This window comes from Lucilia sericata, unplaced genomic scaffold (genome assembly GCF_015586225.1).
Source record: "Lucilia sericata isolate MDLA Ls3-8-SP2 unplaced genomic scaffold, ASM1558622v1 Contig001482F_arrow, whole genome shotgun sequence".
NCBI classification, from domain to species: Eukaryota; Metazoa; Arthropoda; class Insecta; order Diptera; family Calliphoridae; genus Lucilia; species Lucilia sericata.
This window is the reverse complement of record NW_023995410.1, coordinates 27,932-43,620: the sequence shown is the minus strand read 5'-3', so window position 1 is coordinate 43,620 and position 15,689 is coordinate 27,932. Positions and strand designations below refer to the sequence as shown.

Below are 15,689 nucleotides of genomic sequence, written 5' to 3'. Positions count from 1 at the left end.
TTTTCAATAGGCTTCGTCTACGATACCATAAAAGATCATGTGCCAAATTTCATTGAATTATCTCTAAAATTGCGACCTGTAGTTTGATTACAAGGTTTAAAAGTCCTATTCGGGGGTTCAGTTGTATGGGGGCTAGGTGAAATAATGGACCGATGTCAAACATTTTCAATAGGCTTCGATACCATAAAAGATCATGTGCCAAATTTCATTGAATTATCTCCAAAATTGCGACCTGTAGTTTGATTACAAGGATGGCAAGCCCTATTGGGGGCTTCAGTTGTATGGGGGCTAGGTGAAATATTGGACCGATTTTAACCATTTTCAATAGGCTTCGTCCCTGGGACAATAGCAGATCATGTACCAAATTTCATTGAATTATCTTCAAAATTGCGACCTGTAGTTTGATTACAAGGTTTACATGGACGGACAGACAGACAGACAGACAGACAGACAGACAGACAGACAGACGGACGGACAGACAGACGGACGTATAGAAAATGATTCTGAGCCGATTGGTATACTTTAAGGTGGGTATAGAACCAATATTATTGTGCGTTACAAACATCAGCACAAACCCAATATACCCTCCCCACTAAAGTGGTGTAGGGTATAAAAAGCTAATAACTAAAGGAGGAGTTAACAGTTTTATATAAGGAATATACAAAAATATATTAGCAACTGCTTAATTAAGCATGTTTTGCTTTAATTTATAACTAACACTTTGCTAGCAACAATCTATGATTACCCTAAATGTTATTAAACCATAAAAGGTTATACATTGTTATTATATTACCATAATAATCAAGTAGATGTTTTTTTTTTCATAAAATACTAATAAAACTTATGCTAAATGAAAGTGAAACATATGTACAAACAACTGGTTAAACAATTACGTGACTTACACTTTAATTGAACATGAAAATAATAATTTCATATGAAAGTGTCAAAAATTATGAAGAATAAAATAATTAAATTTCCTATATATGAACTACTAATAAGTAATAAATAAATTATATATAAATATACACTCTATACTTATCAAAAGCTAAACATGCAAATATTTTTTTTCTATATAAATAAAATGTAAATTTTTTGCCTTAAAATTATTTAAAACTAAAATTAACTACAACAATCATCGCATCGCATCTATAGTCTCTGGAAAACAAAGCCAACAACAAATTTCATTGTTCTCTAGCATACGTCATACATGTTGATCATCTCTACCTCTGGGCAATGTTTTCAATCTACCACCAACAAACGTAGACTTTTTGGAATTTGTTTTATATATTAAAAATCCAAACACTAGACCACTAATGGCACCGGCTGCATGAGCTTCCAAACATATACGTGGATTCGTATTGTGATTGATGAGAACATGAAATGTGGTAAAACACATGTCACTTATAAATAAAATCACCATCGACAGAATGCGCAAATAACGTTGGGGCAAATTATGAAAATTCTGCAAAATACAAAACTAAATTAAAACATTTTGTTTTAAATATTAATAGAAATCTATATTAGATGAAAGGTGGCATGGGGGGTGGGCAAGTGTAACAATGGATCTGGTGTGTCTACAAAATATATAAAAAACGCTCTTCCCATATCGTATGTATATGTTTACACATTATGATCACAGTTGTAAGTATGCATATAAGCGAATGGGTAATCTTATTTGTATGGCACGCTTCACTAACCTTTAACAAATGTGGTATGTGGCTCATCAACATGGCATAGACACCGGCTGAAGCACCCATTAGTGACAGTTGTGGCTGCAAATAAAGAGTGGCCAATGAACCAGCAATTCCGCCAATTATATAAATACATGCTACTCTCAAATGACCTTGTTCACTTTCCAAACAGAAACCAATAACGAACTGTCAATAATGAATAAGGAAAATTTTATGGAAACAAATTAAATATAAATTGATAGATATTTAAATGTTGTTGAAGACCCAAAGTAATCAAATTTGTGGTCAATATGACCTACTAAAATATAGTCAAAACTATAATCAAACTAATAGTCAAAACTTAATATTTAAAAAATATAGCGCAAAGTTATACTTTGCGGTATATTTTTTAATATACCGCAAAGTATAAGTCACGACTACAGTCTAATCTAAGGGACTATGGTCACACAATAGTCAAGCGATAGCCAAGAATGTAGGCAAACTATAGTCAAGATAATAGTCATAAATGTAGTTTAATGCCAAGACTATATTATAAACTATAGCCAGGAATCAAGATTTAATACATATCTGCTGTAAATATAAACGACTATAATATAGAGGAACTATAATCTATATTATAGTCAAGCACTAGTCATGAATATAGTCAAGCTATAAGCAAGACTGTAGTCAAACTAAAGAAAAGAATGTACTCAAGCAATAGCCATACTGTAGTCAATGGATGGTTAAAACCAAAGTCTAAGATATGAAGAATAATATTGACCATAGTTTAACTATAGTCATACTATAGTCAAGACCATAGTAACTATAGTCAAAATCATAGTCAAACTACAAACAATAATCTTTAATATTGTGTAAACAATAGTCTTGACTATGATCAAGGTACATTCGAGGCTTTAGTTAAAATATAGCCAAACTATACTTAAGACTATAGCGAAGTCGTAGTCAAGGCTAGAGTCTTAAATATATTCAAAATATATCAGCTCACTTTAGTCACACTGAAGTCATATCATAGTGAAAATAATACTTTGAACTATAGTCTTGAGCAGAACTACAGTCGAGGATTTAGTCAATTAAAGTCAAGCCCAAAGTTAAACTATAGCCAAAACCAGTTAGTTAGTTAGTTAGTTAGGTAGTTAGTTATTAGTTACTAGTTAGTTAGTTAGTTAGTTAGTTAGTTAGTTAGTTAGTTAGTTAGTAGTTAGTTAGTTAGTTAGTTAGTTAGTTAGTTAGTTAGTTAGTAGTTAGTTAGTTAGTTAGTTAGTTAGGTTAGTTAGTTAGTTAGTTAGTTAGTAGTTAGTTAGTTAGTAGTTAGTTAGTAGTTAGTAGTTAGTTAGTTAGTTAGTTAGTTAGTTAGTTAGTTAGTTAGTTAGTTAGTTAGTTAGTTAGTAGTTAGTTAGTAGTTAGTTGTTAGTTAGTAGTTAGTTAGTTAGTTAGTAGTTAGTTAGTTAGTTAGTTAGTTAGTTAGTTAGTTAGTAGTTAGTTAGTTAGTTAGTTAGTAGTTAGTTAGTTAGTTAGTTAGTTAGTTAGTTCGTTAGTTAGTTAGTGTAGTTAGTTAGTTAGTTAGTTAGTTAGTTAGTTAGTTAGTTAGTTAGTTAGTTAGTTAGTTAGTTAGTTAGTTCGTTAGTTAGTAGTTAGTTAGTAGTAGTTAGTTAGTTAGTTAGTTAGTTAGTTAGTTAGTTGTTCGTTCGTTCGTTCTTCGTTCGTTCGTTCGTTCGTTCGTTCGTTCGTTCGTTCGTTCGTTCGTTCGTTCGTTCGTTCGTTCGTCGTTCGTTTCGTTCGTTCGTTCGTTCGTTCGTTCGTCGTTCGTTCGTTCGTTCGTTCGTTCGTTTCGTTCGTTTCGTTCGTTGTTCTTCGTTCGTTCGTTCTTCGTTTCGTTCGTTGTTTCGTTCGTTCGTTCGTTCGTTCGTTCGTTCGTTCGTTCGTTCGTTCGTTCGTTCGTTCGTTCGTTTCGTTCGTTCGTTCGTTCGTTCGTTGTTCGTTTCGTTCGTTTTCGTTCGTTGTTCGTTCGTTCGTTCGTTCGTTTCGTTCGTTCGTTTCGTTCGTTCGTTCTTCGTTCGTTCGTTCGTTCGTTCGTTCGTTTCGTTTCGTTCGTCGTTCGTTCTTCTTTCGTTCGTTCGTTCTTGTTGTTCGTTCGTTCCGTTCGTTCGTTCGTTCGTTCGTTCGTTCTTTCGTTCGTTCGAGTCCAACCCATAGTCAATCTCTTTTAAGTTGCACTATGGTTGTAACGATAGATAAAATGTAGTCTTGCCAACAATATAGTTTGCTATAGTTATAATTTTTGTTTCCCTCAGTTACAATCCTTGTAAAATTTTCTAAAAAAAACTTACAATTTCCCTAGAAAAACTTCAGAAAACCTAAACCTTTAACTACATACTTTACACCACCCACCTGAAGACACACATTCATTGATAAATGCAAGACATCTGAATGCAACAGCATATAAGTAAAATATCTCCAGTAATCATTAATGGTTTCCGGCATAAACATTAATTGTTGACGCATGCAGGCATTCGCTATACAATACAAAGAGATCTAAAAGAAAAATATGAAAATCATTTCAAGAATAGCAAATAACTTGAGAATTTAAAACATTTCCAGCAATGCCTTAAATGACAACTTGAATATATTTAAAGTGTTGTGTAAAAAAAAAAGAAACAATTAACTAAGTATTACTCAATTAAGTTGGTTCATTAAATGGTTATTGTAATCGATATACATACATATTTATGTACCAACGTTACGACCATATGGATAAAATAGTGAAATCATGTTTTCCAATAAAGTTACCGTGACATAAATTCAACATGGATTAACATGTTATATACGAATGTTAGTTTTGTTGTTGTTATCTTGTTGCGGTTCCAACCGCAATGCAAAAGTACATTGAAACCAAAAGCAGACGACATATGGACACTACATTATTTAGTAGTGACAAATGATACAATAGCCATAACCAAATAAGCTAGCAGGCAGTCAGTCAAGCATTTAGTCAGTTATCCATCCATCCACTGGCTACATAAGTATTTATAGCATTAGGGCCAATGGAAAATTTTGATCAGACGAATGATCATGGAATGAGTAAAGGAAACATGTATGTTGAAAATGTACAAAACTGATCAACTTGGAGAAAACTTAACAGAAGCACTTGTCCATTTCCTTGTCCTAAATTTACCAATTAGCCATTTTCGTTTATGTTTAAACTTAAATTTTCAAATTTGGCCCAAGATCTTTCATCTCAATTGTATACAAAACGACCATTGAACAGACTTGCAACAGAATTTGAAACCCAAAGCCGAAAAGTTAAAAAAAAAACAACAAAAAACCGCAAGTTGTTATTGCCAACCAAATTTGTATGGCTTGAAAAAAGTAGCAAAAGAAACAACAACAACAACAACACACAGTCACAGAAAATCAGCGATAAATGTGCATTAAAAGTATCTTCCAGTTGAGAGTATGATGAGGTTTCATTGAATCATTCAATCATTGAGTTGATTTTCCATTTGGCATTGACGTTTTGTCTGCGTTACTGCGGTGATGGTAGTGGTGGCGATAGAGATTGTGGTTGCATTTGAACATAAAACTTCATCCATCCAACCATCCGAATCCACTTGATGTGCAAATGTCGCAAAACATAACAATATTTTTTGTTGCTCGGTTTTCTGTGCATTAACTAACTATTGATGTCAACGTTACCAAAATAAAATATGACAAATCATGACAAATTAATTCCAAATTAAGGTGTTCAACGAACAATTTATCACTGGCTGCTTTTTATTGGAGGGGGGATGATATGCCTAAATCTAAACGTTAAATTGTTTAGTTTTTGGTTTTTTTTTTTTTTTTTTCGAGGATTTATTTTATTTAAATGAAAATTCCATTCGCCACCCCTTAGCTGTTATAATATATAATATAAAATTTTTTTGTTAACAACCGCAACACTTGCTTCGCGCCAAATCTCTAATACAATGAATTAAAAAGGGCAGATGGACAGATGGGCAAACCGAACAACCTTTTTTAATTAGTTCACTAGTTTATTTGTGTTTAACCAGTGTTTTTATTGATTTAGTTGGTGTGATGTTTCCATTATTTTCTTACTAAAACCGCAGATAATTGTGGTCTTATGAAATTTTGTAAAATACAAATTAATGTCATTTGATTTACAATTCATTTATATAGCACGATTTTTATTACTCAATTAATATGACAACTGCAGGAGACATTAAAAATGTATTAAAAATTGCATTATGTTGCAATCTATAGTATGGACTTCAGTCTAGTTTAAAGTTTTGATTATACCCCGGTAGCCTTGTCTGGACTATAGTCTTGTCAATAGTCTGGAATATAGTCTTGTCTATACTGTGCAATATAGTATTGTGTATAGTCTGGACTGCAGTCTTGTCTATATTCTGGACTATAGTATTTTCTATCGACTGGACTATAGTCTTGTCTATAGTCTGGACTATAGTCTTGTCTATAGTCTCGATTATAGTATTGTCTATAGTCTGGAATATAGTCTTGTCTATAGTCTGGACTATAGTCCTGTCAATAGTCTAGACTATAATGTTGTCTATAGTCTGGACTATAGTCTTGTCTATAGTCTGGACTATAGTATTTTCTATAGTCTGGACTATAGTGTTGTCTATTATCTGGACTATAGTCTTGTCTATTTTCTGGACTAAAGTCTGGACTATAGTGTTGTCTATTATCTGGACTATAGTGTTGTCTATTATCTGGACTATAGTCTTGTATATTATCTGGACTAAAGTCTTGTCTATAGTCTTGTCTACAGTCTGGACTATAGTCTATAGTCTGGACTATAGTCTTGTCTATAGTCTGGACTGTAGTCTTGTCTATAGTCTGGACTATAGTCTTGTCTATAGTCTGGACTATAGTCTTGTCTATAGTCTGGACTGTAGTCTTGTCTTTTATCTGAACTAAAGTCTTGTCTATTAACTGGACTAAAGTCTTGTCTATTAACTGGACTAAAGACTTGTCTATTATCTGGACTAAAGTCTTGTCTATACTCTGGACTATATAGTCTTGTCTATAGTCTGGACTATAGTCTTGTCTATAGTCTGGACTATAGTCTTGTCTATAGTCTGGACTATAGTCTTGTCTATAGTCTGGACTATAGTCTTGTCTATAGTCTGGACTATAGTCTTGTCTATAGTCTGGACTATAGTCTTGTCTATAGTCTGGACTATAGTCTTGTCTATAGTCTGGACTATAGTCTTGTCTATAGTCTGGACTATAGTCTTGTCTATAGTCTGGACTATAGTCTTGTCTATAGTCTGGACTATAGTCTTATCTATAGTCTGGACTATAGTCTGGACTATAGTCTTGTCTATAGTCTGGACTATCTCTTGTCTATAGCCTGACTATAGTCTTGTCTATAGTCTGGACTGTAGTCTTGTCTATTATCTGAACTAAAGTCTTGTCTATTAACTGGACTAAAGTCTTGTCTATTATCTGGACTAAAGTCTTGTCTATACTCTGGACTATATAGTCTTGTCTATAGTCTGGACTATAGTCTTGTCTATAGTCTGGACTATAGTCTTGTCTATAGTCTGGACTATAGTCTTGTCTATAGTCTGGACTATAGTCTTGTCTATAGTCTGGACTATAGTCTTGTCTATAGTCTGGACTATAGTCTTGTCTATAGTCTGGACTATAGTCTTGTCTATAGTCTGGACTATAGTCTTGTCTATAGTCTGGACTATAGTCTTGTCTATAGTCTGGACTATAGTCTTGTCTATAGTCTGGACTATAGTCTTGTCTATAGTCTGGACTGTAGTCTTGTCTATTATCTGAACTAAAGTCTTGTCTATTAACTGGACTAAAGTCTTGTCTATAGCCTTGACTATAGTCTTGTCTATAGTCTGGACTGTAGTCTTGTCTATTATCTGAACTAAAGTCTTGTCTATTAACTGGACTAAAGTCTTGTCTATTATTTGGACTAAAGTCTTGTCTATACTCTGGACTATATAGTCCTTGTCTATAGTCCAGACTATAGTCTTGTCTATAGTCCGGACTATAGTCTTGTTCATAGTCTGGACTGTAGTTTTATCCATAGTCTTGACTATAATCTTGTCTATGGTCTGGACTATAGTCTTGCCTATAGTGTGGACTATAGTCTTGTCTATAGTCTGGACTATACTCTTGTCTATAGTCTGAACTATAGTATTGTCTATAGTCTGGACTATAGTTTTGTCTATAGCCTGGGCTATAATCTTTTCCATAGTCCGAACTGTAGTCTTGTCTATAGTCCGGAATATGGTCTTCTCTATATTCTGCATTATGCTATTGTGTAAAGTTTGGATCGTAGCCTTGTTTATAGTATAGAAAATAGTCTTGTCTATAGTCTGGACTATAGTCCCGCCTACAGTCTGGACTACAGTCTTGTCTATATCCTGGACTATAATCTGAACTTTAGCCTAGACTTTCATGATTTCTTTTATTTAAAAAGTGTATGCAAGTTTCGTTATAGCATTGCTGGAAACACTTAAATACATTGTTTACTTACCTGTAGAAAACACATTATCAATATAAACCAGGGCACCTTCCATATGCGTTTATTATATTCCAAATCATCTATAAAATCTTTACGCTCAATTTGTTCATGATCACTTAATAAATTTGAATTTGTTTCCGTATTCATGTTACATTTATCACAGGCGCTTGTAATTTCACAAGAATTTTCAATACGAAATAAAAGATTTCTATTTAAATCTTCTTTGTTTATTTCATTATTAACTATTAAAGAATTAATCATGATTTCGGCACTTTTTTACAAACACAAAATTAAATCACTTCAATGCATTATTTAATAATAATTATCTATAAATTATTTTTTTATCACCAAAAAGCTTTAAAAATGCGTTTTAATACTTTGTTATCAGTTTTATTTGAAGTAACAATTGTTAACAATAAATAAACAATTAACTGATTAATGACCATTTGGGCTTCCTTAAATGTTTTTTTTAAACAATAACACTAACACAATAATTTTTAATTTAAAAATGTACTAAATTAACAAAAAATTACTTTGTTATTATTTATATATAAATATTTATTTAATATATATTTTACGAGTTCAAGTATCTTGTAGATTGCAAATGCAAAGTACTTTGTTTAAATATTTATTTTATTTTATTAAACAATTACTTGTGCTTGTCCGTCTTTAACCCAATCAATGATCATCGTCGACTGCCGCCGTTGTTGTTAAAATTATTTATGGATTCACAAAAATATTTAGTTGATTGTGTGCTTTTTTATTTATTTTTGTTTTCATTATTGATTAAAGATTTTTCCAATAACAACAAAAGAAATCGGTTAAAAACGGCAACAAATTTTTGTTTAAAATATAAATACAGTAGTTTTCCGATTTAACGACCATTCAATTCTACGAACATCGCATTTAACGAACAAACTAATTTTTCCTATTGACTACCTTAAATAACAAACAAAACTTGTTTTTTGTACTCTGTTTAACGAACTAATAAAAATATTATTATTTAAATGAAGATAAAATGACATTTATCAAAAATAACAAATAACCTAAGTTGTAGCAAAAAACTATACCGTTGTTTTAAGTGGTTCTTTTATACCCAAAACTGTAACACATTCTGGGTTCTTATTAAATTTTAGTTCGATGTAGCTATGTCCGTCCGTCCTTCAGATAATGACTTTAACGCTCAATACTCGCTTAACAATACGAGTACGCCGATGAAATTCGATACAAACATGTTCTATACTAACCGAAATCTCTAACAAATTTTATGGGAAATAATTGACCTTACCCTCCATATCACTTCAACGCTCATTACTCGCTTAAAAATACGAGTATAGCGATGAACTTCGAGAAATAACTTTAAAGCTCATGACTGAATTAAAAATACAGCGATTAAATTCGACACATATATGGTTTGAAGGTGGGTATATAAAATTCGGAATTTTGTGTTTTGTGCTATTTTTATAAAAAAAGAATTAATTTTTATAAAATACATTTAAAAAATATTTTATGTACCTATTTTTAATTATTTTCCTACTAAAAACCCACGCTTTAGTTAGTACTGCATATAACGAACTTTTCAATTTTACGAACAGGCCTGACAACATATGGGTTCGTTAAATCGGAAAACTACTGTATAGAGGGTGCTTTTGTTATTGTTGTTGCTGGGACAGCAGTAGATACCGATTGTATGCGATTTCATATGAATCATGATCGTAATTGTAAATGTTAAAATATATATTTTTAGAAAACAAAGGGTTTAATTAGAGTAATATTTTTGAAAGCATACTTTTAGTTGCTGAGATGAAATAAATGTTAGGTTTATGGCTTGACTATGTGATCCAGAAGAAGGTGGAAGTAATGAAAACATTTTTAATCACCCGAACTATAAGCGATCACAAAATAAGCTTCTTCTACTAACTAACTAACTAACTAACTAACTACTAACTACTAACTAACTAACTACTAACTAACTACTAACTAACTAACTAACTAACTAACTAACTAACTACTAACTAACTAACTAACTAACTAACTAACTAACTAACTAACTAACTAACTACTAACTAACTAACTAACTAACTAACTAACTAACTAACTAACTAACTAACTAACTAACTAACTAACTAACTAACTAACTAACTAACTAACTAACTAACTAACTAACTAACTAACTAACTAACTAACTAACTAACTAACTAACTAACTAACTAACTAACTAACTAACTAACTAACTAACTAACTAACTAACTACTACTAACTAACTAACTAACTAACTAACTAACTAACTAACTAACTAACTAACTAACTAACTAACTAACTAACTAACTAACTAACTAACTAACTAACTAACTAACTAACTAACTAACTAACTAACTAACTAACTAACTAACTAACTAACTAACTAACTAACTAACTAACTAACTAACTAACTAACTAACTAACTAACTAACTAACTAACTACTAACTAACTAACTAACTAACTAACTAACTAACTAACTAACTAACTAACTAACTACTAACTAACTAACTAACTAACTAACTAACTAACTAACTAACTAACTAACTAACTAACTAACTACTAACTAACTAACTACTAACTAACTAACTAACTAACTAACTAACTAACTAACTAACTAACTAACTAACTAACTAACTAACTAACTAACTAACTAACTAACTACTAACTAACTAACTAACTAACTAACTAACTAACTAACTAACTAACTAACTAACTAACTAACTAACTAACTAACTAACTAACTAACTAACTAACTAACTAACTAACTAACTAACTAACTAACTAACTAACTAACTAACTAACTAACTAACTAACTAACTAACTAACTAACTAACTAACTAACTAACTAACTAACTAACTAACTAACTAACTACTAACTAACTAACTAACTACTAACTAACTAACTAACTAACTAACTAACTAACTAACTACTAACTAACTAACTAACTAACTAACTAACTAACTAACTAACTAACTAACTAACTACTAACTAACTAACTAACTAACTAACTAACTAACTAACTAACTAACTAACTAACTAACTAACTAACTAACTAACTAACTAACTACTAACTAACTAACTAACTAACTAACTAACTAACTAACTAACTAACTAACTAACTAACTAACTAACTAACTAACTAACTAACTAACTAACTAACTAACTAACTAACTAACTAACTAACTAACTAACTAACTAACTAACTAACTAACTAACTAACTAACTAACTAACTAACTAACTAACTAACTAACTAACTAACTAACTAACTAACTAACTAACTAACTAACTACTAACTAACTAACTAACTACTACTAACTAACTAACTAACTAACTAACTAACTAACTAACTACTAACTACTAACTAACTAACTACTAACTAACTAACTAACTAACTAACTAACTAACTAACTACTAACTAACTAACTAACTAACTAACTACCTAACTAACTAACTAACTAACTAACTAACTAACTAACTAACTACTAACTAACTAACTACTAACTAACTAACTAACTAACTAACTAACTAACTAACTAACTAATAACTAACTACTAACTAACTAACTAACTACTAACTAACTAACTAACTAACTAACTAACTAACTAACTAACTAACTAACTAACTAACTAACTAACTAACTAACTACTACTAACTAACTAACTAACTAACTAACTACTAACTAACTACTAACTACTAACTAACTAACTAACTAACTAACTAACTAACTAACTAACTAACTAACTAACTAACTAACTAACTAACTAACTACTAACTAACTAACTAACTAACTAACTACTAACTAACTAACTAACTAACTAACTAACTAACTAACTAACTAACTAACTACTAACTAACTAACTAACTAACTAACTAACTAACTAACTAACTAACTAACTAACTAACTAACTAACTAACTAACTAACTAACTACTAACTAACTAACTAACTAACTAACTAACTAACTAACTAACTAACTAATAACTAACTAACTAACTAACTAACTAACTACTACACTAACTAACTAACTAACTAACTAACTAACTAACTAACTAACTAACTAACTAACTAACTACTAACTAACTAACTAACTAACTAACTACTAACTAACTAACTAACTAACTACTAACTACTAACTAACTAACTAACTACTAACTAACTAACTACTAACTAACTAACGAACTACTAACTAACTAACTACTAACTACTAACTAACTACTAAACAACTAACTAACTAACTAACTAACGAACTAACTAACTAACAACTAACTAACTAACGGAACGAACTAACGAAGTACTAACTAACTAACGAACAAACTAACACTAAACTACAACTGCCTAACTAGCGAGGTGGGATACCTGACAAAAAAGATAGTTTTTCAAACAAAAATCGTTGACTATTTCCTTTAAGGCCTTTATATTTATATATATATTTCCCTCAATTTTTCAAAATGACGTTTTGGGTTTTTATTTTTTTACTTTAAAGAAAGCTTAAACCATTTTTTAAGAGCTTTGTGGTTACTTATATGTGTCTGCCCTACTATTCAATAGTACTAACCTTGGTAAAATTCATGCAAATCGGAATACATCGATTTTTAAAGTTGGGTCATTTGACACGAAATTGGCCATATATATATTTCAGCAATTTCTCAATAGTTTCCGATGTTGACAAATTCGAACAAAAATCATTGTTTAAAGTATTACTTCAAGAACCGTTGCAAGAACGAGTGTGGCATTCAGAACGCTCAGACCAGTTCCGAAGTTGACAATTTCGAACAAAAATCATTGGTCTCAAAGCCAAACTAGAACAAGTGCAGGCTTAGATATAAGTTCTACAACAATTTCTGGAACTAATATAATAAAATTGCTGGATATCTAACTAACACTAAAGAGAAGAACATAAAGAATCACACATACATATTCAAATAATAAAACTAATATTTCTGCTTTAAGCTCCAGTTTTATATGAATTTTTATTCAACTAAATTAAATTTACCACCACAACCAAAATCAAATACATATTGTCTCTAATTTCCCATACTTACATACATACATATTTTCAGTTCTATTAAGTTTATTACAATAATAAACTCTAATTTCCCCAGAGTTTAACTCTATACTATGTAGTTTATTTAGATTTAAACTCTATTATTTTTGTAAAAACATTTTACTTATTGACACAAACTAACCAAACCAAACATCTCGGCAACCTTAACCTTGTAAATTATTAAGAAAATTATGTTGTCAATAAAATTTTAATTACAATTAACCCCATAAATAAATTTTTGCCAAGAGAAAGGTTTTTATTAACACATTTAAGGCACATGCATACATACATACATAAGTATGTGAATGTATAATTAAAACAGCAGGCACAACATGTGAGTTTTTGAAAAAACATTTATTTCAACAGAAGCAGCAAAGAAAGACAAAACAGATGTTTCGAGGAAAAGTTTAAGATTTTTGGGTTAGGAATATAAGGAAGAACTACCACATAGATAGTTAAATTATTTTGTTGTGTGTCAAGAGGAAAAAGGGTATAAGAGAACATCTTTGCAATATTTATAAGCTACAAAATACTTTCACTTTATTATTCGGCCACAAAATCAAGACAAGGAAATACAAACTAAATACTTTCTTAAAGTTTTTTTCTAATTTTACTATTTTTACAACATGGCATGTCTGTCTTAAGTTCTTTAATTTAACATTTCATGTTTAAGTACTACTTGTCTCTATCGTGCTCGTATAGTGTTGATTACACTTCAGTTTTAAGTTGTAATTTCAGACCTAAAACTATGAAAATACTTTCCCCCACAAAAAAATGTTAACTGTACAATATCCCTACAAACATTTGCAGGATAAAACAATTGCGGATGTTTGTAGATGCTAACCTTCTTATTCTAACACGTCTTCAGTTTACCAAGAAGAATACATTGTAAAATTAAAGTCACTTCTGGAAGATTATTAGAAGATTGTACCTATTTTACAAGAAGAAAAAGAATTTCCATCTCCTTATCCACTTATAGAGGATAGTTAGAAGTTACTGCATATTTTACAAAAACAAAATATTTTCTATCGCATTCGAATTTTCATATTCTTATTTAGTTCTGACTGACTTCCGCTATAAAAAATGTTTGCTGGTATATGTACATATATACATGCCTGTTAGTATCTAGATATATGTGTGTTTATAACTTATGAAAATCGTTTATATTGCCTAAACTTAAATACTACACATTACTACTGATGGCTATTTCTGTTATTCAATACTAATAATAACCACCCTCTTGGTAAATGCAAAAACATCAGCCCCATGCTGGAAAATGTAGCAGAAGAAATCTATAAAATTTAGTTGAAATAAAAAATTTTAGACTAGGGCTGAACTTCTGTGCGTGTCTCTGTGATTTGCTACTTCTTTTTTTTGTGTATTTCAAGATAAACTTTATTTGAAGTATCTACTTCTGTTGCACATCCATTCGCTCATAAAAATTGTACTTGTACAACTTGTATCGGACAACAGCAATCAAAAAAAATGAGGAGGAAAAATTTTGTGGAAATAAAAATTCTAGTCAATCATTTTGTTGCCAAAAGTTGAGGAGAGTAAAAAAGGAAATCAGATTTCGTTTTAATCATACACAGCTTATTAGATGCGCTACATTTTGAAGGCGGTAGCATACAGATGTTCATATCGGTTCTACAAAATTACTGCGATTTCGATTGCCTCAGAAAAGAACTAAAACGGAAACAAGAGCAGAACTAGAACAGAACTAGAACAGAGCTAAAACAGAGCTAAAACAGAACTAGAACAGAACTGGAACAGAACTAGAACAGAACTAGAACAGAACTAGAACAGAACTAGAACAGAACTAGAACAGAACTAGAACAGAACTAGAACAGAACTAGAACAGAACTAGAACAGAACTAGAACAGAAATAGAACAGAACTAGAACAGAACTAGAACAGAACTAGAACAGAACTAGAACAGAACTAGAACAGAACTAGAACAGAACTAAAACAGAACTAGAACAGAACTAGAACAGAACTAGAACAGAACTAGAACAGAAATAGAACAGAACTAGAACAGAACTAGAACAGAACTAGAACAGAACTAGAACAGAACTAGAACAGAACTAGAACAGAACTAGAACAGAACTAGAACAGAACTAAAACAGAACTAAAACAGAACTAGAACAGAACTAGAACAGAACTAGAACAGAACTAGAACAGAACTAGAACAGAACTAGAACAGAACTAGAACAGAACTAGAACAGAACTAGAACAGAACTAGAACAGAACTAGAACAGAACTAGAACAGAACTAGAACAGAACTAGAACAGAACTAGAACAGAACTAGAACAGAACTAGAACAGAACTAGAACAGAACTAGAACAGAACTAGAACAGAACTAGAACAGAACTAGAACAGAACTAGAACAGAACTAGAACAGAACTAGAACAGAACTAGAAC

General features: G+C 31.0%; 1 protein-coding gene across 2 annotated transcripts; it reads right to left on the bottom strand.

The window, feature by feature from the left end:
* Positions 1-511: 511 nt before the first annotated feature.
* On the bottom strand, positions 512-8,908 carry LOC119611570 (protein rhomboid). 2 transcript variants are annotated; one of them, XM_037967211.1, is made up of 4 exons: positions 8,215-8,908; positions 4,080-4,223; positions 1,698-1,877; positions 512-1,462 (listed from the first exon to the last, which is right to left on the bottom strand). In XM_037967211.1, exons 1-4 carry the CDS (start codon positions 8,461-8,463, stop codon positions 1,202-1,204), a joined length of 834 nt encoding a protein of 277 aa, XP_037823139.1. In that variant the 5' UTR covers positions 8,464-8,908; the 3' UTR covers positions 512-1,201. The 2 variants fall into 2 exon arrangements, with proteins under 2 accessions (XP_037823139.1, XP_037823140.1); XM_037967212.1 differs by having other exon boundaries at positions 1,698-1,772.
* Between the last annotated feature and the right edge of the window lie 6,781 nt (positions 8,909-15,689).